Source organism: Protopterus annectens, chromosome 9.part0 (assembly GCF_019279795.1).
Source record: "Protopterus annectens isolate FY-2018-M chromosome 9.part0, PAN1.0, whole genome shotgun sequence".
NCBI classification, from domain to species: Eukaryota; Metazoa; Chordata; order Ceratodontiformes; family Protopteridae; genus Protopterus; species Protopterus annectens.
The window spans coordinates 162,222,596-162,247,822 of record NC_056743.1 but is presented as its reverse complement, the minus strand read 5'-3'; the positions used below and the strand labels follow the sequence as shown (position 1 = coordinate 162,247,822).

General features: G+C 42.6%; 1 protein-coding gene across 4 annotated transcripts in view; it reads right to left on the bottom strand.

The window, feature by feature from the left end:
* The window catches only part of DDB2 (damage specific DNA binding protein 2), a 741,911-nt gene that overhangs the window by 431,103 nt on the left and 285,581 nt on the right, over positions 1-25,227 (bottom strand). For all 4 annotated transcript variants that reach the window (XM_044082702.1, XM_044082699.1, XM_044082701.1 and 1 more), the window contains exon 6: positions 3,692-3,791. In XM_044082702.1, the coding sequence (XP_043938637.1) occupies positions 3,692-3,791 (100 nt within the window). The remainder of the gene's footprint in view (positions 1-3,691; positions 3,792-25,227) is intronic.

Genomic DNA, 25,227 nt, shown 5'->3' with positions numbered 1-25,227 from the left:
GAACAGGTGCAATGGATGTGTCCATCACTGCTCTGAGATCCTTTAAAGTAGGATTTTGCAAATGAACATGCTCTTTTAAGATTTTCATATATTTTGCTGGATTTGTTCTGACTGATGGAAGAGAGTCCAAAATAGTTTGTAAATCAACAGCAGACCAAGGGCAAACCACATTTATAGTAGAAGGTGCTTCTTTATTTCTGAAGTATGCTGGGTTCGAGACTTGTCGCAAAAGATGTATGTGAAGGGTTGGAGTAACTACACTGTCTCTTTTTTTGAGGAGGAATCAGAATTATCTTTCACGGTCCTGAATTTATCAGGACCAAAATAACTATTCCCATCTATAACTATCAGGAACTGGGTAATAACTTTGCATGAACGTAGTTTCTGTCGTCTAGGAAGAGAAGATAATACCCCCTTTGTACGCCGCTTCAGAAAGTTAATAAACATTTGAGGTTATTTAGACTGGGTATGGCCTGAAACAGAAGAGGAAGAAGTTTTGGGATGGCTAAAGGAAGGAGGCAACTGAGGAGTTATGAGTTGTTTGGCTAGTGGAGGTGAATGACTCAGAAGGTTGCCTTCCTTGAGAAGGTGGTGAAACAGTAATTTCTGAGGTGGAAGAAGAGATAGCAGAATTTTGCTGGTCAGGGGCAGATGGTAGTGCATTATAAGGTGGAGGTGATGCAGGGGCAAAACTAAGCAATCGTCATCAGATGACTTGCAGCTGCCAAGTTGCAATTTTTATAATTTTTTTAAGACGATAGAGCCCATACCCACAATGTTTCTGACAATCAGAATGTTAAAAATAAAAGATACCCCACTCGCGTACTAACTCGTATGCATGCGAAACCTACACTTAACCTGTACAAATCTTTCAAATGGCCCAGAAAAAGTGATTTTTTTATAGAAGCAGCTCCAGGCAATTAAAAAAAATCAGAGTCTTTAAGGCACCATCTGTTACGGTTTAACCATAATAAAATAAACTTTAGTCACTGGCAGATTAAAATATAGTTTATTAAAAGAAATAACACACACACGTGTGGGAGACAGTACTCAGGAAGTCATGTCTCCCTGAACAAAAGAATTCATAATCTTTTATAGAAAAACTTTAAAAAACTAGTAAACTTTTTCAATCATACAGCTGCTACTATCCAATAGAAAAATGCTAACTAACACAGTCCACAATAGTTTATTCTTCATACCATTACTAAATATCTAAGGGAAATACATCAAGCTTAGTAAAAATAGATTTGCAACTTCTAATCTACATTTCTAGCTTAGTCATGTGATTTAGAAAGAATGCTGCCTCATGCTCAGGAAATGAAACTTAGCATTCCATACTTTTCTATGTTTCCGCTTGCGCTGTTGAAACACATAACACTAACCTTCTGCAACATGTGCAATTTAATTTCATTTTAACCCTTTACACTGTGTTTGACACATCCACACAAATTAACTTTGACTGTCAAAAACATTACCACTACAGTTAAGCTTTGCAGACCTTCACTCATTTAACAAATGACTCCAGTTTTGTCACCACACAGATAGTTGCATATGTTTAGTCAGGTACATGCCAAAAGAGGCATTTATACTTAATGATGAGTCTGATAAGGGACAAGTGGCACTATGACTTCCTTGGACCTACATATCATACCCTTACTTATAAGTTGGTTGACATAGAATGATTTACTTATGGCCTTGGCCACATGTTGGTCAAAGGCCAGATTACTGTCTACATATGTTCCCAAATCCCTGACTACCAGGTTATTTCTTATAGGTGTCTTATCAATGGAGTAATTGGCTTGGGTGACAGTTTTCCCAAAAGGTACTATAATGCATTTCTTGGCATTGAGTTTTAGGCTGTGACTTTGGCACCAGTCACTTGTGCGTGATAAATCTATTATAATATGTTTTTTGTCATGTGGGTAATCTATGACAGCTCCCAATTTGCAGCTATCTGCGAACATGGTCAGCCAAAGGCCCTTGACATTAGCCTTTACCTCTGAGAAGTGGATGCCAAATAAGAGTGGTCACAGCACAGAGCCATAAAGTACACCACTGATGACCACTCTCTTAGTGGAGGTGGTATCACAAATCCTGACTTTCTAGGTGCTGTCTGTGACTTAGCTGGCCATGCAGTGGAGTTATATAAAGGCTTATACCCACAGTTCAGTGAGTCTGTCAACAATACTAAAGTGGGGTATTGCATCAAATGCCTTAGCCAGGTCTAGGTAAGTGGTATGCACCATTTTCCTCTTATCCATTAAACAAAAATAAAATAAAATAAATAAAGGGGCGTATATTTACTAAAAAGGCCAGAAAAGACAGACAACTGGTGCAGAGTAAGCAAGCCCACTCTGATAACAGCAGATCAAGTTACACTAGCAGGATGAGTGCTGGAGGACTTGCTGGGGGCACAGAACCTGTTAAGACCCAGCTCGGTTCAATTACTCAAAAGGTGGGGATGTTGTGCTGCCTGGCAGCGCAACTAATGGAAGTGACAGTACTGCAACTGTTAACTTATACAAATGACTGAAGGGCATAATATAGAAATATACCTAATTGTATATGGGTGTGGAAGCATATCCAGAATTATTTACATGCACCTCAAACTTCCCAACATGGAAATATACAAATTGCAGTAAAATATTAAAGTAAGACAGCAACCTGGCCACCACCATGCAACATTAAACACAGAACAAACTACTGGTTATGTTCAGAAACTCAATGTATAGAAATAACAAGGGGGCTCTAAAAGGGGGAACTGCTGTTTTTATGTTGACAGAATTGAAGGCCCCCACTTACAGACTTACTTGGAAGTGCATCACACCGCTATAACACAATGCTGACAATTACCTGACAATAAATATATGTACAAGTAATGTCTCATTCAGGATTAGTATACTGCATGCAACAATGCCCTCATCATTTTACATACACTCTTTTCACATGCAGTACCTGATTTACAAAATTCAAAGACACAAAACCATACAACACATACAACTTTACATTCTCTCAGTGTTTCAGCTTATAAAGAGAATGAGACACATGATGGCTTACTGGCCCAGGGCAAACACCTGTGCCACCACTAACCGTTCAGTACGCTTCCTAAGTCACAAATTGCCACTCAGGAGAAGCAGGGTCAGCAGGTTGCTGGCCATCTCTCCAGTTTCATATGGTAAAGGCCATCATAGCATAACACAGCAACACTGAGGCTAGCGTTGGACAGAAAGTCTGATGATGATGGGTGATGACCTAAGTAAAAGGTCTCTTCTGACCTCACACTACAGCATGAACGTATCCTGGCTTCTCCTCTATGTGCATATTCCAGGCAAAGTTTAAGAACATCTTTCTACCACTCATGATGACCTAAATGACAGTCTAAATTCCACGATGCTAAGCTACTACAAAAAGATGCAATCAGGTTCACAGTCTTGTATATAGCCCCTCAGTTATGAAAGCACTACAACAGTAGTGGGGGGTACAAATCAGCCACCTGGGAAGATCCAACCAGTGTGCAACCTAATATGTCAGGTGGAGGGAGGTTAGCAACAAAACAGAGAGAGATTTACACAGCAACATGCAGTGTTATTCTCATATATTAAACAATGAACACAGTCTTGTGTCAAAATGATATGCATACAGACACACATGTAGTAACAAGTGCCTGACACAGACTCTAAGGCTTGCTTACCTCATTGCCATCCATACCGAGAAGCACTGTGTTTCCTACATTATCTCCTGTAACCACAAGCTGCCGGGTAGCCGAGACATCAACACTGCAATACCAGAAACTACAAAAGAAGTAAAAGCATTAGGGTAAAACATCTGCAAGTAGTATTTTAGGCATAAATCTATGCATATATCTAGCTAGAATTTTTTTAAACTGCTTATTTACACCTCACTACAAAATAACAGAAATAGTAGTATGTGATAAAAAGAAAAATATGCTAACTGCATCACTGCAAACATCCATCCAACACAGGTCTTGGAACAATATTATTCTGCAAATTTACATTGTGTTCAAAGAGGTCCCCATTACGTATGCCTACCCCGACTTTTCTTGCCATAAAAGTATGGTCAGTATTCATGAAAGTCCGTGTAGCCTCTGTGTAGAGCCTACATGGAGGATTTTCATGCTACCTGTAGCACTGTATAGAGTGCATGATCCCTGCATTATTAATGGGCTTCGTGCACTCTACACAGTGAGCAGCTCATTCATGTGCTGACATGAAAGAGTTTTCAACTGCTTACATGGAATAATTTCCTTGTAAGCACTGAAATGTGTGTAGATGGAAGCTAACTGAATGGTTTACCAATGCTAGTTATGTTTGCTTAGTTACTTTTAATGTAGAAATAAGTATTATGTACTGTAAATGTACGTAAATGTAATCAATTTATTTTTTATTTTTCCGTTTAAATCTTAGCACACATTTACACAGCACGCCGCGAAGGGCAGCGGCACTAATCCTTGCAAAGTGAGGATAATCCAAAAATGAGCAAAGGAACCAATGAATCAGTATGTGGCCTGTAACTGACATGCTGAAATGCCAATATTGAGATACATCTATTTAAAATGGTTGTATTGTAGTTTGTTCCCTTTATATGTGAAGTTTAAGCGTAGCTGGGCAGGATGGCACACAGTAGGGCATTGAACAGCAGTGCATAAATGTCTGGGAAGAGCTACATAGAAATGCATAGCTGCAAATTTGAATGCTGATTTAGCTTTGTGGTTAGAATTTTGGTTTTGCATGCAGTAGTTCATGGTTCGAATACCAAGGCAGGTCATTTGTCTTTTACAGGGGAAAGCATTGTGAAATAATTTATTATCTATTTAATGATATAGCGATTGATAGTTGTTAACCAGGGTATTGTAGCTGGCTCAAACGTCCAGTGTCAGTGGATATATGATGTGAAATCCCCATGTAAACACAAGTGCCCCAAACAGTACAGTCACACCCCAAAGTAATATAATCAAAGCACATAGGGAGGTGTCATGTAAAGTAAAATATAATCACTTAATAATATGTCAGTAAAAAGTAATTAATGTCCAATTCATTAATTTCCTTTAAATGAAAACTGAGCAATACTTAGCAGTGCTTAGCTCTGCTTAACTGGTTTCAGCATTGCTAAGAAGTATACCTGTAAGCAGCATTCAGCCCAGCTAACCGGATTTGCGCACTGCTCAGCATTTGTCCCTTTAAGCACTGCTCAACTTAGTTTAGCAGGTTTGCGCACTGCACAGCTGAGCTGTGCTCAGCATTTTCAAAAATGGTCCAATAATGGCAAAGGGTGGAAATATGGCCTTATTTAAACTGCACAGGTGGGAATACAGCTAGAAGCTGTTGTAATTTGGTCACTGCAGGAGCCATGTCTGGAATTGGAGAGGGAGCATACTTTCAGAAGCAGCACTGGGGCATTTTGGATTCCAGGGTCAAGGCTGGGCTCCTTGTGCAACACCATGACAACAGACTGCTGCAGGGCCAGTACCAGGGCTCCCAATACAAATGTGAGGTCTGGGACCATCTGGCATGCAACCTCACCAGTGTCACTGGAATCCCCCGAACTAGTGAGCAGGTACGACATCACTATGCCGACCTAAAGTGGAGAAAAGGGGTGCTCTTGGCCCAATGAATCCAAGATGCTTGAGACAGTAATGCAGCTTGTAAGTATTCCACCCATAGCTGTACCAAATTCTAGCCTGAGTGTGTGATAGGCAGGTATGCATAATGGTTGTTTTTCCCCTACAGCTGCAGAGGTGAAAGCTGGTAACATCAAAGCCCATGCAGACAAACTGGTGAGGCTGCGCTGAGAATCTGGTGAGTACAGATCTATCTTGCAGTATATAGTGCAATAAATAAGAAAGAGTACATTGTTTACTGCCAGTAGGTATAGTGTGTTTTGAGTGCACTGAATAAATTGTCAGACCAATATTGATCTACAGGATGTGCAGTGCTACTGAAAGTAGAATTGCAACTGTAATAAAGCACTGTGTCATGTTACTCAAATAAAGATTTATACCACAAACTGTTGTGTTTACTCTGATATATTGTTGAAGAAATAGAATGTGCACAGGTGCTTCACAGCAAAAATGGCTATGAGAGCATGCATTAACTGAGGTTGTTCTGATAACCAGCTGTTATGCAAAACTGTAGATTGTGGAACTGTACAACAAGATATAAATGAAATAAGAAATATGTCCTGCACAAAGATATGAATCTTGAATAGTAATGTGTAATGTATTATAGTGTGTCCCCTGCAGCATTGCCTTGTGTTAACCTTTACATTCCAGCTCTTATTATTTCAAAGGATTAATACACAGTACACTATCTGTCATGCATGAATCTCAGGCATATGTTCAACTGTCACCACAGTCTTTGGTGACACTACACATAGATTACAAGGTCAGACTGTCTACCCAAGAGATTATTAGGAAAAAATCAATCAAGAAAGAGACAGCAGGTCATCAGTAGCTCATTGTGATGAGAAATAGCTTTGTTGTTCATGTTTGCATACCCAGACCATGGTTTGAATCCAGGCAGTGGTACTAAGATGTGTGAATATTTACACTCAAGTAATCCTGAATATTTGTAGAAGCAGTTAGGTAGTGTTAACAGATATGTTCTACACCGGTCTTACAAGTAAATAAATGTTTGTAGTAGCTGTATGAAGGGTATACTAATAAACGGTTTACTATCATAATTTCGAAGACAACTCGGTCGACCGCACTATGTTCGAACACGGAAAGTTGAACATGGCAATGCTGAACTTCAAAAGCAAGCCTAGGAATGGGTTTTAACATGGGTCGAGATAGGGGTTCAATGCTATTGCCAAACTACAAACCTCCCCCTATCACGACCCATGTTAAAACCCATTCCTAGGCTTGCTTTTGAAGTTCGACATTGCCGTGTTCGACTTTCCATGTTCGAACATAGTGCGGCCGACCGAGTTGTTTTCGAAATTATGACAGTAAACCTAATAAACCATGCACAACTGTTCCACTGTCCAACCCCATGCCTGCAAATGACAGCAGGACAGGTACATACACCATGCAGTCTTCCCGATACATGTCTCTCAAGTGTCATACTGTCACGGCTAGTGGTCACTGTGGCCAATTACCTTGGACACAGATATGGATCCAGGTGGAAGTATGCCAGCAGCACCCTCACAAAACATCAGTGCAGGGTACACCTTCTTTGTCATATATGTAACTCTGACATGTATGAGTGCACCCTAATCATGTACCCAGAGTTGTCAAAGTTTGCCCCATACCATTCCAGGTTGAGAGTTTAACAGTTATGCATGTGGTAGAGAAGCTATGGGCCATAGGTAGATGTAAAATGAGGGCAGACCTGTAGAGTACTGAGAAGTAATGTTGTGAAAAATAGATGCCTATACAGTTAATGGACTTCTTTTCTCTCCCCCCACACCTTATCTGCATCAATAATTATTATATATATACTACGGGTATGTTCTCAAAATCTAATGTTGGGACTTGTGTTGTATTATTGTTCATATATTTAATTAGTTGCATGTTAACATACCTAGTTCAAATACCATTGTTGGTGACCTGTTGCCGTAAATGTAACTGGCATGCTGTTACAATGCTGAAGTCAATTCCATTTATGCACATGTTCTGTTTCCTATGCAATTGTTTCACTTCTATTGTTCTGAGCTAATTGAAACATTCATGCATGCTATTATAACTAATTTTGAAATGTTTTGCTCATAACTAACCAATACATTTTGAAAAACCTTAACACCATAGCACATTTGGGAAGGCAGATCCCAGCAGAAACGCCTGTCCCATCTCACTTGGCCGTGGCACCGGGCCCCAGTACATGTGGGACCCAACCCGGAGCTGTCTCCTCCACTGGTCCTGCACCATCCTTGGGTGGAACCGCCTCAGGGGAAGGGGCCCACACATCCCCAGGAGCGGGCACAGAGAAAAACCCATCATCCACAAAAAGTTTCAAGGTATGGTGCGCAGGGTAATCCAAACAGAGTTGGATGGACTTCTGAGGCAGATTGAGGGCAGACAGGCACACTTCGAGGGGCAGCCTGCCCCTGTTGTCCAGCCCCCAGCACAACCACCTTCAGGGCTGTGTAGGGGCAGTGGTGACTGCCCACGGGTGGGGACCTCAGTCCCACTGTTTCCATCTGGGTGCACATGGGCCTCCGATTCCCAACCACCCTCCCCGTCCAAGGTGTTTACCCCCCCTCATGTGCCATACTCCTCTCCTGTCGGCTGTCTTGTCTGTCTGCAAAAGCAACCTCTCCTACCCAACTTACCTCCCCAAATGTACCTACAACCTTTCCCCAAAATCCCACTCTCACCTTAAAAAAAGGGCATCTGTCTCCCCAAAAACACATGTCCTATACATAGCTCTCTATTTCCCAAGTACACTAACATCAATCAATTTACCCCTGAATTACTCAACCAATGTATGTTGCCCACACATGTATGTCTCCCACACCCCTCCCTGTGTGGTGTGAGGCTCTAAATTCCAAAATGTCCACATCATTCACAGCTGTTGCTGCAGATGAAATGGAGGGCTATGGTCCTTTCCTATACCAGTCCTGCAGATCCCTAGCTGCCTTTCACATTGATTTTCCTCCTGTTTGCCCCCATTTCACCACTTTCCTCTCACCCTTTTTTCTTTTCTTTTTTTGAAATCAGAGTTGGTTTAAGCGGGAATAAGCAGCGCTAAGTAAAGCCAAAAAGGACTAAGCACCTCTTGGCATTGCTTAGCGTCACGCAAACACACTTAAGACTGCTTTAATCACTCTGTCTCAATCAGCTCCTGTTTTGCCAAGCAACAAAATAACCAGCCCTGGCAGGTCCCGAATTCAGGACCCGGTGCATTATAGTTAGAGCAACATTAGGAAAAAAAACATATTACTACCAAGCTCAAACCCAAGACCCTGTGCACTAGGGTCAGAGCAACTACTAAGCCATATGAGCTGTAGGAATTTGTGATGCTTTTTCAAACATGTCATGCATTACAGTCACTTAGCAGTAGGGAAAAAAAAGCTATCACTGCCAACTCTTGGATCCAGGACCCTCTACACTAGAGTTAGAGCAATGTATCACTACACCAAATCAGTGTGATCCCTTCAACTATGTGGTGAACCACATACAAGCAATTCCTGATGACTGCCAATACTTGGTGCCTGAATGCAACTATGTTGCCATCCTGGGTACCCAGGCTTGTCATTGCAGTCTGTGTGTTTATGGTGTTGGCGCTGATGTGGGACATGGTGGGGACTTGTACTTGCTGTATGGCATGCTGACACTGTTGTCTGCATACACCTTGAGGCTGGGACCTTGAGAGCATTCCATACCCACTGTATGGCTTATCGCAGTGTGTTAACAGCAGTTTGTGGTTCAATGGCAGAGTGGAAGATACTTACAGTTCACACAGCCTTAGGGTGTATTTACATATGTGGGTGGAGCCAATTAGCATTCATGCCTATATACTTGTGGGTTATTGAGGGCACCAGTTAGTCCTAGGTTCTTCACATGTATATATATTGTACACACGCAAGTGACAACGAATGGCTTTGCAACATTATCATATGTGGATTGTGGGACATGACCTGTAGTAAAGTGACAGTTGGCAAGACATGCCATGGCCACGGCAAGTGCAACACACAGGACTTCCTCTGGTTTGCTACTATTACACTTTCTTTTGTGTGACATTACTTTAGCTTACACTATTTGTCATAGCATTGAGGTGCTTTTGCTGTGCAATAACTGCTCTATGCAATCAGTACCGGACTGAATGACATTTTTGTTGTCCTACACTCTTGGGACCTCTTTACTGTTTTGGTTGTCAGAGGTCACACCTTGCCAAACAAGGACTGCAACCTGCAGGGTGGTACAGACAGTGGCCATACCTGTGACCTCTGACTATGTCTTCAGATTGTCCTGATGTTTGACACATACTTTCTTTCCATCTGTCATAAAATGAGGTTTTCTGGCGAACTGTGGGAAAATCATCACAGACTAACATTGCAGACTGATGACCGCTATTGTCATATAACAACACATACACTTTGGAAAGTGCATTCACATGCACAACTTGTTCTGGTATCTACTTTCCATGCATGTCAAAGCAATATGTGAAGGTTGTGCTCAATGTTTGGGGTTTGCCCCATTTTTCCATATGGATCTAACCTGATGTCTTTCTGTGCAGGGTTGAGAGGTATGCTGATGGCCATAACACAGATAGACTGCTGCAAGGGAATGTATGTACTCACACACACACACAGACACACACACACGCACACACACACACACAAACACACACACACTCATGACCTGCCCTTGCTGATAGCACAGCCTGAACCTGCCTAGTTGTACAAATGATACTGCTCTATATACATAACACAAACTCCACACAGCTACTATAGTGTTGCAGTGTCTGCCACTACTATTCAAGTAGGTGGCAATTGCAGGGGCTGTTAGGATTGCCAATGGTGGGTTCACAGGCCCTTAACATGGCATGGCCATCCAAAACAGACAGACAGCTGCATGGGGACATGCATTAAAACACACATGCACACAGAGTTGACACTTTTCCTATCATATGATCTACCTCTCTAGTTATGTACAATACAGACTGATATGACTATTGCATGTGCCACAGTGCCTTTGTGTTGGAAAATGTGTGACTGTGCTTGTAATGCTGATGCATCAACTGTATCTTTAAAGAAATGCCATGGGGAGGGGATCAACAGGCCTTAAAATGGTATAACCAACACACACAACAGCCACAGGGGAAATGCTTCACACACAAACACACACAGTAGTATACTTGGCTGCAATGAGATTCAAACACCTACCTACCTACATGTACATACTATAGTGCTGCCTATTTATCACACAAGCCACAATGTTTATAGGGCCGATAAGTGCCCAAAGGTACATCTAAGGTGAATGACTTCAGCAGCCCTTGTAAAGTAGGGCGATGGGAAGTGTACTGGGTAGAACAGGCCTCAAAATGGTATAACCAACACACACCCACATAGGGTATGGTTCTTACCCACATGCACACAGTATCACAGTCGTCAGTATTGAGATTAGAACCCTAGCTATCTAGTCATTTGTACTACAGTGTTACAGAGTTATTGCACATGCCATGGAGCTTATAGGGCTGAAGAGTATCCAAAGGTACATCTAAGCTGAATGACATCAGTAGGTCTTCTAAAGTAGGGCAATGGGAAGTGTACTGGGTGGGAAAGACCTCAAAATACTTTCACATACAAACAGAAATGCACACACACACACATACTAACAAACACACATTTGCCAGGTCTGAGATTAGAACATCTACCTATCTAGTTATTTGTACTACAGTGTTACAGTTATTGCATGCGCCACAGAACTTATAGGCCTGAAGAGTGTCCAAAGGTACATCTAAGGTGAATGACATCAGCAGGTCTTCTAAAGTACGGCAATGGGAAGTGTACTAGGTGGGAAAGGCCTCAAAATACTTTCACCTACACACACACACACACACACACACACACACACACACACACACACACACACACACACTTGTCAAAACTGAGATTAGAACCCCTATCTAATTATTGATAATACAGTGTTACGCAGTCATTGCACAAGTAATGGAGCTTATAGGTCTGAAGAGTGTCCAAAGGTACGTCTAAGGTGAAGAAAAACAGTGGGTCTTCTAAAGTAGGGCAATGGAAAGTACACTGGGTGGGGAAAGGCCTCAAAATACTTTCACCTACAAACATAAACACACACACACAAACAAACACACACACGCACACACTTACACGCACACATTTGCCAGAATTGAGATTAGAACCCCTACCTATCTAGTTATTTGTACTACAGTGTTACACCGTTATTGCACACGCCACAGAGCTTATAGGCCTGAAGAGTATATAAAAGTACATCTAAGGTGAATGACTTCAGCAGGTCTCCTACGTAGGGCAATGGGAAGTGTACTGGGTGGGAAAGGCCTTAAAATACTTTCACATATACACACACACACACACACACACACACACACACACACACACACTTGGCAGGATTGAGATTAGAACCCCTACCTATCTAGTTATTGGTACTACAGTGTTATGCAGTTACTGCACAAGTCACAGAGCTTATAGACCTGAAGAGTGTCCAAAGGTACATCTAAAATGAATGACATCAGCAGGTCTTCTAAAGTAGGGCAATGGGAAGTGCACTTGGTGGGAAAGACCTCAAAATACTTTCACCTACAAGCATAAATACACACGCAGACACAATTACAAACACACACACTTACACACATTTGCCAGGACCGAAATTAGAACTCTTACCTATCTAGTTATTTGTACTAGAGTGTTACACAATTACTGCATGCGTCACAGAGTTTATAGGCCTGAAGAGTGCCCAAAGGTACATCTAAGGTGAATGACATCAGCAGCTCTTCTAAAGTAGGGTAATGGAAAGTCTCCTGGGTGGGAAAGGCCTCAAAATACTTTCACCTACACACACACACACACACACACACACACACACACACACACACACACACACACACACACACACACACACACAAACAGGCAGATTATGTGATATTACAACCCCTACTTCACTAGTATTACACAATGGAGCTCACCTTCATGCTGGCACATGTAACTGGTTACAACTGGTATGCAAATGTCCGCAGCCGGACATCAGTCTATACCTTTCAGGATATCTCTGTCTATGACTCACTCTCTGTTTATGTCTCCCTGTCTCTCTCTCTCTCTCCCTCACACTGTCTCTCTCTTCCCCCTGTCTATGTGTGTGTATGTATTGTTAAATGTTTCCCATATATCTCTGTGTATCACACGAAACAGATGCAGATACATCACATATGGGTCACCTACAGATAGTGGTGGGTCATCCTGTGTGATGAGAGTAGGTAGAGACAGTTAAGGTGTACATAGCTGTCTGCATGCAATGACATATATGGACAATACAATTATATAGTCCGATGTGGCTATAGACATGGGCTGTAATTCTCTACATGTAGGAGCATGCCCAGTATGACTTTCTATAGTAAGAGTGGGACTCCATTCCAGAGATAGATGTACTTTGGTCCGGGGTTTTGTGTGCCTCAGCCATACCTCTCAACCTGTTAGTGCAAGAAATCTGGAGATAACCTGCCAAAATGGGGGGGACAATGGCCCAAACATAGGGAGATACTGTACATATTGCCCTTACAAACGCAGAAAGTTGCTAGAGTAACACGGTTTGTTTTAGCAGACATTTTACGGACATATATGACGTCCAACACTGAAATCTATTGTGTCATTACTTACTGAAAGAAATCCTCAGATCATCACAGTGATTTACCTGAGAAATACAAAATGTATGATGCACAGACCAAACTTATCAGCCAAACGATTGACATTCTTGCCCAATCCAGCCAGTTGAGAGATGTGGCTACAGCCAATTGGCTGATGAAGCTGTGTAAACAATCCAGCACCTCAGTGATATACTAGCTGGGGATCTCCTGCTTGTGTGACATTCTTAACTGAAAAGCCATATCCTGGTGTGGGTACACAGTGCAGTCTACTGAGCAGAGATGTCCATAATATATGTGGTATATTCCACACAGCACTGTGATTTCCTAGTATGTCAGTAGCAGAGCAGTATATAATAATGTGGTGAACCACTGACAGACCTTTGTTTATAGGTTGATATGAGCATAGTTGGCTATTGGCCCTGAAGCCCTTATAACTCCTGCAGATGAGAGTGTAGCCCATGTTACGGCATGTCAGCACCCAGAGCCCCTGTCCAGCAGGGACAAAGGTGGAATCAAAGGACTGTATTTTCTGTTTCCCATGCACTTATACGGGGAGCAATTCACAAGAGGTATTGAGGCACTCGGCTTGATGTGGACAGGGAGTGTATTCCACAGATAAGGGAGTCTGTGGGACATGTATCTCTCACAACAAGCCACATTGATATTACAGACCAGGTTGATGCTGCACCTACAGGTTGATCGAGTGGGCCTTGACTTCCACATGTGCAACAGTCCCATCAAGGCAGGGTCTGGATTGCTTTGTATGCCAGACAGAGATCACCTCTGAGGAGTCTGTATGGAACTGAGTAGAGGGACAGTGCTTTTAGCCTACCTGTGTAGGGTAGGTGTTTGAGGTCCTGGATTCTCCCGGACAGGAACATCTGTGGTGTCTCCAGCTGCTGCATGTGCTTTGTGAGGTACATGCCGAAGGGGGTGTTGTGCAAAATAATCGGCCTTATAAGGTTAGAGTACATGGATATTATGACCTCTTTGTCCCTGGAGGAGATACCCTTACTTTTGAGTTGGCCCATCTATGAAGCTTTCTGTACAATGGAAGCAACGTGGTGGTCAGAATTCAGGTTACTATCAACCTGGGTGGCCAAATGCCTCACTACTGACTGTGTATGTAGGACATTGTTGTTAGTGTGATAATATGTGGGAATGTCAGTCTCCCTGAAGGGGATGATGATGCACATGCAGGCATTCAGCTTGAGGCCATGTTTCTGGCAGCAGTCATTTGTTTTGGTGAGACCCTTTTGTGGGATGTCCACTTCACTTTGGGAATTGATGACTGTTCCCAGTCTGTTTTTAGTCAGCCATAGGCCAGTGTTTTTGGCCTGCACCTCAGGGAAGTATATCCCATATACCAGAGGCCCCAAGACCGATTCCTTGGGTATGTCACTCATTGTGGGTGTACTACTTGAGTTGGCTACCACTATTATGATTAGGTGGGTTCTATCAATGAGCCAGTTTGCTACCCATCTGGTAACAATATGGATTGATGGCTAGTTGACAGAGTTTATGTACTATGGCCAAGTGGGGAATAGTGTGTAAGGTTTTGGCCAAGTCAAGGTGGCCTGTCTGCACCATCTTTCCCTCATCCATGCCTTTGGTGGCTGTCCCAGGAAAGTCAGATTTCACAGACATACCTCCCCTTGACAAAGGCAGACTTGTGGGGTCGACTATTTGGAGTTTGCTAATGTCCCTGTTAATGAGGTCCAAGATAACCCATTGCATGGCCTTGCAGATCAGGCTAGTTAGGCTGATGGGTCTTTAATTTCCTGGATCGGTGAACACTCCACCTTTGTGTAAAGGGATGACAGCAGCTGTCCACCACTCTGCTGTCACAAAGGCAGTACTCAGGCTTTAGTTGAGTAGCGGTGCATAATAGTGCTGATAGGTCATGCCTGAGTTCATGTAGGTTGCAGCCTGGAATGTATTCATGTTCCATGGAGGCTGTCTTCTTGACTTTGAGAGGGAAGTGATGCCCTCTTCCCTAGTGATATGGGCTGGGTGGTCAGGTACTGGGGATGCCCTGCTTTACTGATAGGGGGCAGAGGGGAGACATTTCCGCTGAATCTGTCAGTCAGTAAATTGGCTATATCTACACCACTTGTGTATGTGATGTCCTTGACCACCAGTTCTGCACAGATTTGGGAGCTTCCTTTGTGAATGCAGACATATGTGAGGAAGGCCTTATGATTGCCTGTCTTAGATGTGGGCAATTTGGACTCAGTGTTGCCTTTAGAGGATTTCACTGGTGCTCTTATTTATTTGTTCAGGCTAAGGAGAGATTATTTGCAATTGTGCACCTGCTCCTTCTCGGTCCTGGACAGCAATGTTATCCTTTTGTTACATAGTTCCTTTATTGTAGATGTTTCCAGACAGGTTTAGTCTCCCTTGCGGATGATGATGATGTCCTGTCAGGTATTCCTGATTCCATGCATCTATGTATGTATGCATATATATATATATATATATATATATATATATATATATATATATATATATATATATATATCTATATATCTATATATCTATATATATATATATATATATATATACTGGTATAGTACCTTTGTGTACATTTGGACGTTGCTGCCTGCCTGATCCTCCAGTGGGGCAGGGAGCTGTTCAGCTGTTTATACCATCCCTCTGGTGGTTGTGAACAGCTTGGGAGACATTTTCATTTTACCATGGCTAGAAGGGGGTCAGAAGAGATGGTGATATTGAAAGTGATCACTTTTTTGGGGGATCTTGCCAGGGAGGGTGATACCGTAGAGGTGCTGCAGTGGTTAATCATGTTGGTTACTGCCAAGTCCGACATATGCATCATATCTTGTGGGGGAATCAAGTAGCTGTCCTAAGCATTTAACATTCATAAGATGGAGGAATCTCTGTGCATTTCTGTTCTGGCATGGTTGGTTTTCCAATCAATGGCTGGGTAATTAAAGTCTGCCAGGATCAGGGTAAAGGGTTGAATCTTGATAGATTTGTAGAGGGCCAGATATGTGGGGTTGGTAACTTGAGTCAGACATGTTGGCCTGTAGCTACCTATAATTTACATAGATTTCTTGTCAACGGTTAACTGCACTTAGAATTTCTCGTGTGTGTCAGACTGTTTGACAAGCCTGGAGGTGTGTGTCTGTCTAACATATATTTATACTCCACCTCCTTTGGCTTTGCTGCCCATATTTTGGGGTCTGGCTGTGTGATAGGATGAGTGACCAGATAAGGATGGGTTGCTCTCCGCAGCTGTGGCCCAGGTTTCTGTAAGTGCACAGATGTCACCATCTTCCAGGGTTACAACTGCTTGCAATTAGTGCATTTGTCTGTTTAGATTCCTAGCATTTAGCAGCATGGCCTTTAATTTTCATTTTGTTGAGGGTTTTATGTTGGTAGTATGGACCCAATGGCTTTCCCTAAAAAGACACTATTGAGGAGGCAAGGGACATTGCCAGAGGCCTGCAGGCCAAGTGAGACAGATGCAGACCATCTCTAGCAAAGCAGCATGGTCTGTCGATCATATGCTCCCAGGCTGCCAGGCAGTGAATCCCCCTGGAATGACACCAGTAAGTAAGCCAATTGTTACTGACAATCATTTTTTGTTTGTAGTGCACCATCATTCTCGGTGACGGTAGAATGCTGCTTAATCCTAGGGACATAACTGGATGGGGCACATATTCAGCAAGGTGAATCATGTCTGTCTTCCTATAATCCAGGGAGGTACATCTGATGTCATTCACAACACCATTGACTGGGACAGAGTCAAAACAGTACCTGTTGTGGAGTGACTTCAGTGCATGTGTGATATGGCAGATTCTGGCACCTGACAAACAATAAGCATGACTTTCTCCTTATCCAGCCTGGTGAGAGGCACATCTGTGTGTCTCACAATGGAGTCTCCTATAAGTAATATGTTGGGTTTATGGTAAGGCCTTAGTGGTTGCGAGGCACTGGGTGTGTGGACTATGCATGGTCTGTGGTGTGGAGGTTTGTGGAATTCACATGTGTTTTTGCCTCTGAGGTATCCTTTGTTTGGGTTTTTGTTTTGCTGAGGACTTCCACTTACGTGAGTGTGTGTTGTGTAGTTGTGGGTGATGTTTACTGACTCCATACACTGCAGGGACTTATGTTACTGTACAATTTGTTCTGGTGTGCATATTCTCCATTTGTCTGGCCAGTGGTTCCCATTCCCCTTGTGTGTGTTTCTTTGTCCTTCTGTAGTACAATCACAGGCTTTGTCCACAGTGGGTGCTGTTAAGTATTTGTAATTCTGGTGTGAGCGGAGTAGATGCCATAGCATCACACACAGGGTTATGGACTTCACACCTCTGAGTGTAGCTAGTTAGCAGGGTGTCCATCATTGCACCACTACATCTGCTGTAGTCCTCAGACGGTTTGTGTTGCTATGTTATGAGGCTGCATGTTGGCCTAGCTGTTAAACCATCAGAGACTGACATCTGGACAGGCCCATATATGACAGTAAGACACAGGCCCACACATGGGGACAGGGTGTTAATAATGTCATGCCACACATAGAGAGTTGGGGGACCAGTTTGGTATTGCTTGCTTTTTCTTATGGGTATAACGTCTGTTTCTCCACTGTCTGCCATTTATGTTTTGACATGAACATTTCTTGTTTTGCAAATAGTCTGGCAGACAAATGCAATGTTAGGACAAGCAGAACAGATATACTAGGCATACTTGTGGTCCTTCTGTGACAGTCTGTCATTCCAGGGGGTATGGATGGTGGCCAGTGACTTGTTGTCAGTGCTGACACAGTAAGGTGGCAGACATTTATAACCTGGCAGTACATTAACGTTCAGGTACTTGCTGCCCTACTAGGCACTGCGTAGGTTACTGTGAGCTGTGTACTGTCCATATGCATGGCCCCCTGTCCCTGAAATATCCAGCTTTCCTGCAGTAATGGATATTGACTTCTGGACAGTGTGTACAACTGCTACCATAGGTGTAGCTGACATACAAAATAGTTGGCACAGAAAGTCTTGGAACATGGACGCTGTCAACCACATTACTGTACCTAGGCCACTAAACCACAACAGCCAAGAGTAAGTGCTGCCCACATCCTGACAGTATTAACAAAGCATATACATAGCTCATTGACCCCTGCATATTGTGGACATGCAACAAATTATCATGTTGATTGGGACGGACCTAGGAATGTGTGCTCTGCTGCTATTACCCTACAAACATAAATGTTACTGCACTTCTATGGGAACACAGGTATGTTGGGGGGGCATACCTGTCAACTGTACACATTTGCACAGACTGTGCAGACGTTGGCTTTACATTTTGTTTCCATTTAGCATAGTGTTGTGCCTGTCTTGGAGAATACTGGCATATCACTAAAGACTGAAGGTTAGAATGTAATGGCCAACATTTGAGTTTCAGACTGCTTACCTTTCAGAGACTAAATGCAACTGCAAGACTTGTTGTGATATCACTGTGAAAATCTGTAAGATGAACATTTCATCATTGTCTCTATCTGTGGGCCTTTGCCAAACATTTCTTTATGGTTTTCTACAGCTGACTTGCTGGGAGAGGCTGAGGGGTGAGTATGGGACCCCAACACTGACATCCATGCATATGACCTATGACCCACTCCCCCCAGTTTGTTAGTCCTCCACATATACTGCAGTGAGATTTATCACCTAGGGGACTACTGCATACTCTGGAAAAGACAGTATTGGGTGGACATTTCCTGTTGTCCCACATAGTTGTCAGTTGTCTGCTGCTATCCCAGTAGGCCACCCCATTCCCTTGCATATATGCAGCGATACCATAGATATGCTACCACACCGTACTATTCCATTCATTTATTAAGAAGAGTGAATTACCTTGTGCCTGTAGCAGTTGTGAGGATGGTGCTTGAGGGATGCTCAGTCAGATGCACACATTACACAGCCTATACATGGTAAGGTACAGGTAGTGTGATGTGTGTGGCATCCATTTCACTATGTGTACGAGCTGGAGAGAGGTGTCAGTCCCTGGGTCCCTAGGGTGTCAGTGCATGCCCTATGTGTTCCCTCTTTGCCAAGGCCAGGGCGTACTGGGCACGCCTACGTCTTCCTACAGAGACAGGCTCAGGAGGTTCCTCTTCTGAGTCTCCCTGTGCCTGTGGGGACCTTGGCAATGGTGTGGGGCTGTGTGTCCCTTCCCTGTGATGCTCCTGCTGCAGCCATTTCCTCAGGATCATATTGTGTAGCATGGCAGATACTATGAACATGTGTGCACATGTGGCTGGAAAGTGCTGCAGGGCTCCACCAGATATGTCAAGGCAGTGGAACCATGACTTGAGCAGCCCAAACACATGCTCTACAATATTCCTAGTTTGTGCATGTGCCTCATTATGACGTTCTTCAGTGGGTGTGTGTGTGTGCATTTCTGATGGGTATCACCATCCACGGTTCCAGTATACAGCCAGCATCCCCCACAAGATGGCCATACGGGATGTTCCCCTGGCAAAAGTCTGGTACAGCTGTGAGGAGTGCCAGATGTGGGAGTCACGATAACTGCCAGGGCTGCCAGCACACACACATTGATGATAATGCCCTGGGCAGTGCACACAACCTGGCAGTTGATGGAGTGATAGCCCTTATGGTTGACACACACTCTACCCTCTTCACCGGGTGGTGCTTTGATGTGGACATGAGTGCAGTCTATGGCACCCAGTACCTCTGGGTAGTGTGCTACATGGTGGAAGAGACGCATATTGCTGGTCCTCTCCTCAGGGGTGCTGGGAAAATAAATGTGCTCACTGGCATGTCTTAGCATGACATCCAGGAACTGGTGGAGTACCCTGGATGCAGATGCCTGTGAGACCCCATGGTGTCCCCAGTAGGTCTTTGGAAAGTACCTGTAGTTAGTATTCTTAAGGCTACACATACCTTTGTTTCCACTGGGATAGGTTCCCCTCTGTTGGCTCTGGGTCTGAGGTGCGGCCGGCAGAGCTCAGTGAGTTGCTGTAGTATGTCCCTGTCCAGCCTGTAGCGCTCTATCTCCAGCTCATGTAGCCCCTGAAAGGTTATCCTGGGTCTGAACACTCTTCTCCTCCTCTGTCTGGCCCAGTTGTCAGCATTATCCTCATCATTGCCCTCAGTCTGTAGCAGGTAGAGATGTAACAAAGCTGCAGCAGCTCCTATCATTTTGTCAGTAAAAATTCCCACGTGTGTCCTCCAATGGTGCAGAGTATGTGGGAAAAAACAGACTGAAGAGTGTCTGCATATTTTATACTGGTATGCTGCAGATGCAGCCTGTGTGACTGGCTAATTATGAATATATTCCACCTGACGGCTACATTACTGAGGGGTTTGAATGGGCCAGTGTGAGTGCCAGACGGATTATTAGTCAGTTCTAGTTGACTGCATTTTCTAAAGGTGTTTCTGTTTTTTTTTTATTTTACTTCCTGTGTTTTTAAGCCCTGCTCCGTGCCGCACAAACACACTGCTGAAATATAAACACTTGTCAGCAGATCTGCACCTCCCCTGTACAGGAGCACGCTTAGCTTTCCTTAAGCCAGCTAAGCATCCTCAGACACACCCCCTTGCTTAGCTGGTTTCAGAAATGTTGAGCAGTGCGTACCAGTGAGCACATCCACTTAGCTGGGCTGAATGCTGCTTACAATTATATTTCTTAGCAATGCTTAAACCGGCTAAGCACTGCTAAGCACTGCTCAGTTTTCATTTAAAGGAAATTAACAAATTGGACATTAGTCTTTATTGACATATTATTAAGTGTATATATTTTACTTTACATTAGATCTCCTTATGTGCTTTGATTACATTACTTTGGGGTGTGACTGTACTTTCTGGGACACTTGTGTTTACATGGAGGATTTCATATCACATATCCATTGACCATACCTCTCAACCTGGAAACATCACAAATCTGGACAAGGCCCATGAAAAATAGGAACAAATCTGTACACTAATTAACATCTAAGTTGCATACATAATTACATAACACCACCCACTCCAATGGAATTCTGGGATACCAACTTTCAAACGCAAACTGAAGAACAGACATCCAAAATATGGCACCAGAGTCCCCCTGCCGCCATTCCAATGTCCCATTACCTGGTTATCTCGCCCCATTTACCATAAACACTAATGTGTGCATAATGCTTTACTTCTACAATGATTATTTGGATTTTATTTTTACATTTTACAGCACAACAATGCACAAACACTAATAGACATCTGGTAAACAAAGCAATACTGTCTCACAATGAAAATAGACTTGGCATTAAAACTTCTCTGCCCTTGAAACTCACATTCACTGAAACAGCAATGAGACCTACACCACATCCAAAGAAAATGCATCTGGCCAGTGGTGGATAAAGATTTCCTTTGGGCTGTTTTCAAATCATTGGCCCCTTGCACACAAAACAAGAAACATACATGTATTATTTTCTTTGATACACCTTCCAGACTTTATTAAATTATACTCCTTGTATAATACAACACACTTGTTAGACAGAGCACATTTTAAATTTGTTTGAACATTTTTCCAGTAGGCTGTACTGTAGGCAATGAAACAAAATGCATGAACCAATAATGACAAAACTGCCCAATTCAGAACATTTCCATCATAAATGTCTACTTCCATACCCACACAATAAACAGAATGACAGTAATGTAAGCCATAGGCATCTTGCACAGCTTCTCGTACTTATTTTCAATTTCATTTTTTTGGGGGGGGGTCAAAAACCAGGGACACATTTTAAACATTGCTTGTATAATTTTGTAAAGCTGCTAGAATAAAATGTGTTACCAACATGCATTTGACTGGCAAGTCTTGAACCTAGGACACTATGGACTACAGTCAGAGCAACATACCACTACGCCCAATCAGCAGCTTCCTGAAAAATAGGAAGACTGAAACTTAATGGCTATCATTTAGTGAATAAATTTCTCACTTCCCTCTCAACCTCTTAGCACAAAAAAACTGGACAAAGCCAATAATGGGGAATACAAATTCAGTTCTCACTTCTCACCATAGCTCTCAACCTCTTAGCACACAAAACCTGGACAAACAAAGCCAATAATGGGGGAATACAAATTCAGTTCTCACTTCTCACCATAGCCCTCAACTCTTAGCACAACAAATCTGGGCAAAACTTACAAGTGGTGGTGGCTAGGGACTTACCAGGGACACATTTTAAACATTGCTTGTATAATTTTGTAAAGTTGTTAGAATAAAATGTGTTACCACCATGCATTTGGCTGGCAAGTCTTGAACCTAGGACACTATGGACTACAGTCAGAGCAACATACCACTATGCCCAATCAGCAGCTTCCTGAAAAATAGGAAGATTGAAACTTAATGGCTATCATTTAGTGAATTCATTTCTCACTTCCCGCTATAGCTCTCAACCTCTTAGCACAAAAAAATGGACAAAGCCAATAATGGGGAATACAAATTCAGTTCTCACGTCTCACCATAGCGCTCAACCTCTTAGCACACAAAACCTGGACAAACAAAGCCAATAATGGGGGAATACAAATTCAGTTCTCACTTCTCACCATAGCCCTCAACTCTTAGCACAAAAAATCTGGGCAAAACGTACAAGTGGTGGTGGCTAGGGACTTACCAGGGACACATTTTAAACATTGCTTGTATTTAAACATTGCTTGTATAATTTTGTAAAGTTGCTAGAATAAAAATGTTGTGTTACCACCATGCATTTCACTGGCAAGTCTTGAACCCAGGACCCTATGCACTAGGGTCAGAGTAACATACTACTATGCCAAATTAGCAGCTTCCTGAAAAATAGGAAGACTGCAACTTAATGGCTATCATTTAGTGAATTCATTTCTCACTACAGCTCTCAACCTCTTAGCATAAAAAACCTGGGCAAAGCTCACAAATGGTGGTGGCTATGGACTTTAGGCTCTTTTTACCCTGTACCCAAGGTCTGAGTACCTCTAGCCACCAGGTGTATTAAATGGGTGGCATTTTCACACACACACACACACACACACGCACGCACACGCACACGCACACACACAAATTTCCTTACTAGGAAGTTGAACTTCATTCTCTCGCATTGCCCTGACAGAGATGATGTTGAAATTAAAACGACAAAAGAAACAATCGGAAATGAAAAGGTGCCACTGATGGCCAGCTCCCTGATATTACTACATCATTAAAAATAATTTAACAATGCTTTCCTATGTAAAAGCTGAATTGCCTGTCTTGCTATTCGAACCATGCACCTACTGCACGCAAAGCCAAAAGTCTAAACACTGAGCTAAATTACCATACCGTCTTAAGCAGTGCTAAGCAAAGCGCTGTGGCATGCAAACCCGCTGAGCTACACTTAAAAACGTCAACTGCAGTAGAAAAAAAAAACATACCCCCATTATACATATATATATATATATATATATATATATATATATATATATATATATATATATATATATCACTATATCAAATATTAGCATGTCAGTTGCAGGTCACATACTCTTCATCAATATCCATGCTAATGCAAAACCTTTCATGCTATCAACCTTTTGATTTAAAATATTTTGCAACACTTTTGCATGACAATGGCTGTAGTTTTGGCCATTGGCATGCCTAATGAACATAATACATGCTTTACTTTTAAGTTGTCATGGCCCTGTTTTTATATTTGCAGTCATAAAACCAGTAGAAATAAAATAACATTTGCCCATACTCCCCCTATGTCTGCCTACCACCATGTTAGCTTACATGGTGGTGCAGCACTGTTTTCTACATCTCCAGATCAGTTCAGGTACAGCTACTACCCACCACACCCATTCTGTGCTATCCACATGGGTACAACATGGCTCTGGTCATGCTGAAGGTGGATAGCATGGATCTTACACATTAAAGAGGACTTTTCCCTGTTAGCAGTTTAATCTTTTAATAAAAAAAATATAGATTTTTTTTAAAACAAGCTTCTTTGCGCAAGTTTAAGTTCCGTGCCACTTCGCGCAAAGTAGAATTTAAACATAATTAAGGAAAGCCACCTTTTAATGCCTTTCACCTTGCTCAACTTCCGTGTTAGCTCATGTACGGGGAAAATATCTCCGTACATAACACGAAGCCAACATGGAATCACACCAGGTTGCTAAATCGCAACCTGATGTTGTTACTAGGTAACAGTGGGCTGGGGTGGTAGGCGTGCACTTCATTTGCATGCCACTACAGGTTTTCAGCCCTCAGCGCATTTGCGCATGTGTGCTCGCTGCGCAGCACCGCACCACGGAAACTAAGCCCTGTTCCTGAATAAGGAACGGGTTTAGTGTGGGAAAACGGTGTTATGAAGGGTAACATGGCTAACATGAATACTGCCCTATGCCATTCTTTTGCTAACATGTGTGTTACCCCATCAATTACAATCTAAAACAATTGGGCTATGCTACTAGTACTTTCATCCACAGTTATGCTAGCTACATCAGTGTGAACTGTAAGCACTTTGTTTTGTAATGTATATGTCACTAAAGAACCATAGTTCAGACAGAAGATGCAACACTAATCACACTAATTCAAGATTAAAGACTAAGACAACCATCTGCAATGCTGTAACCAATGAACACAGCAACAAGACACTAGGAAGCACCAGAGGCAAAAAGAGGTTTATAGAATCCAGAATAACAACTTTGTATAAATGCAGAGGACAACTTTATTAACTTCTATCACCACATTTTCGTCCTGTACAGAAGGACCTCATCAGATACCAACACAATCCGACATCTTACTTTAAATACCCTAATCCCCCTTACTACTAACTAAATAATTACAAAATGAAACCTTTATTTACACCTATTCTACCCTAACTCATGAACTAATCATGATGCATGTCACAAAGAAAATATTGAAAAATCGTCCTTGTCCTACCCAAAGAGACAGTGTGTGTAAT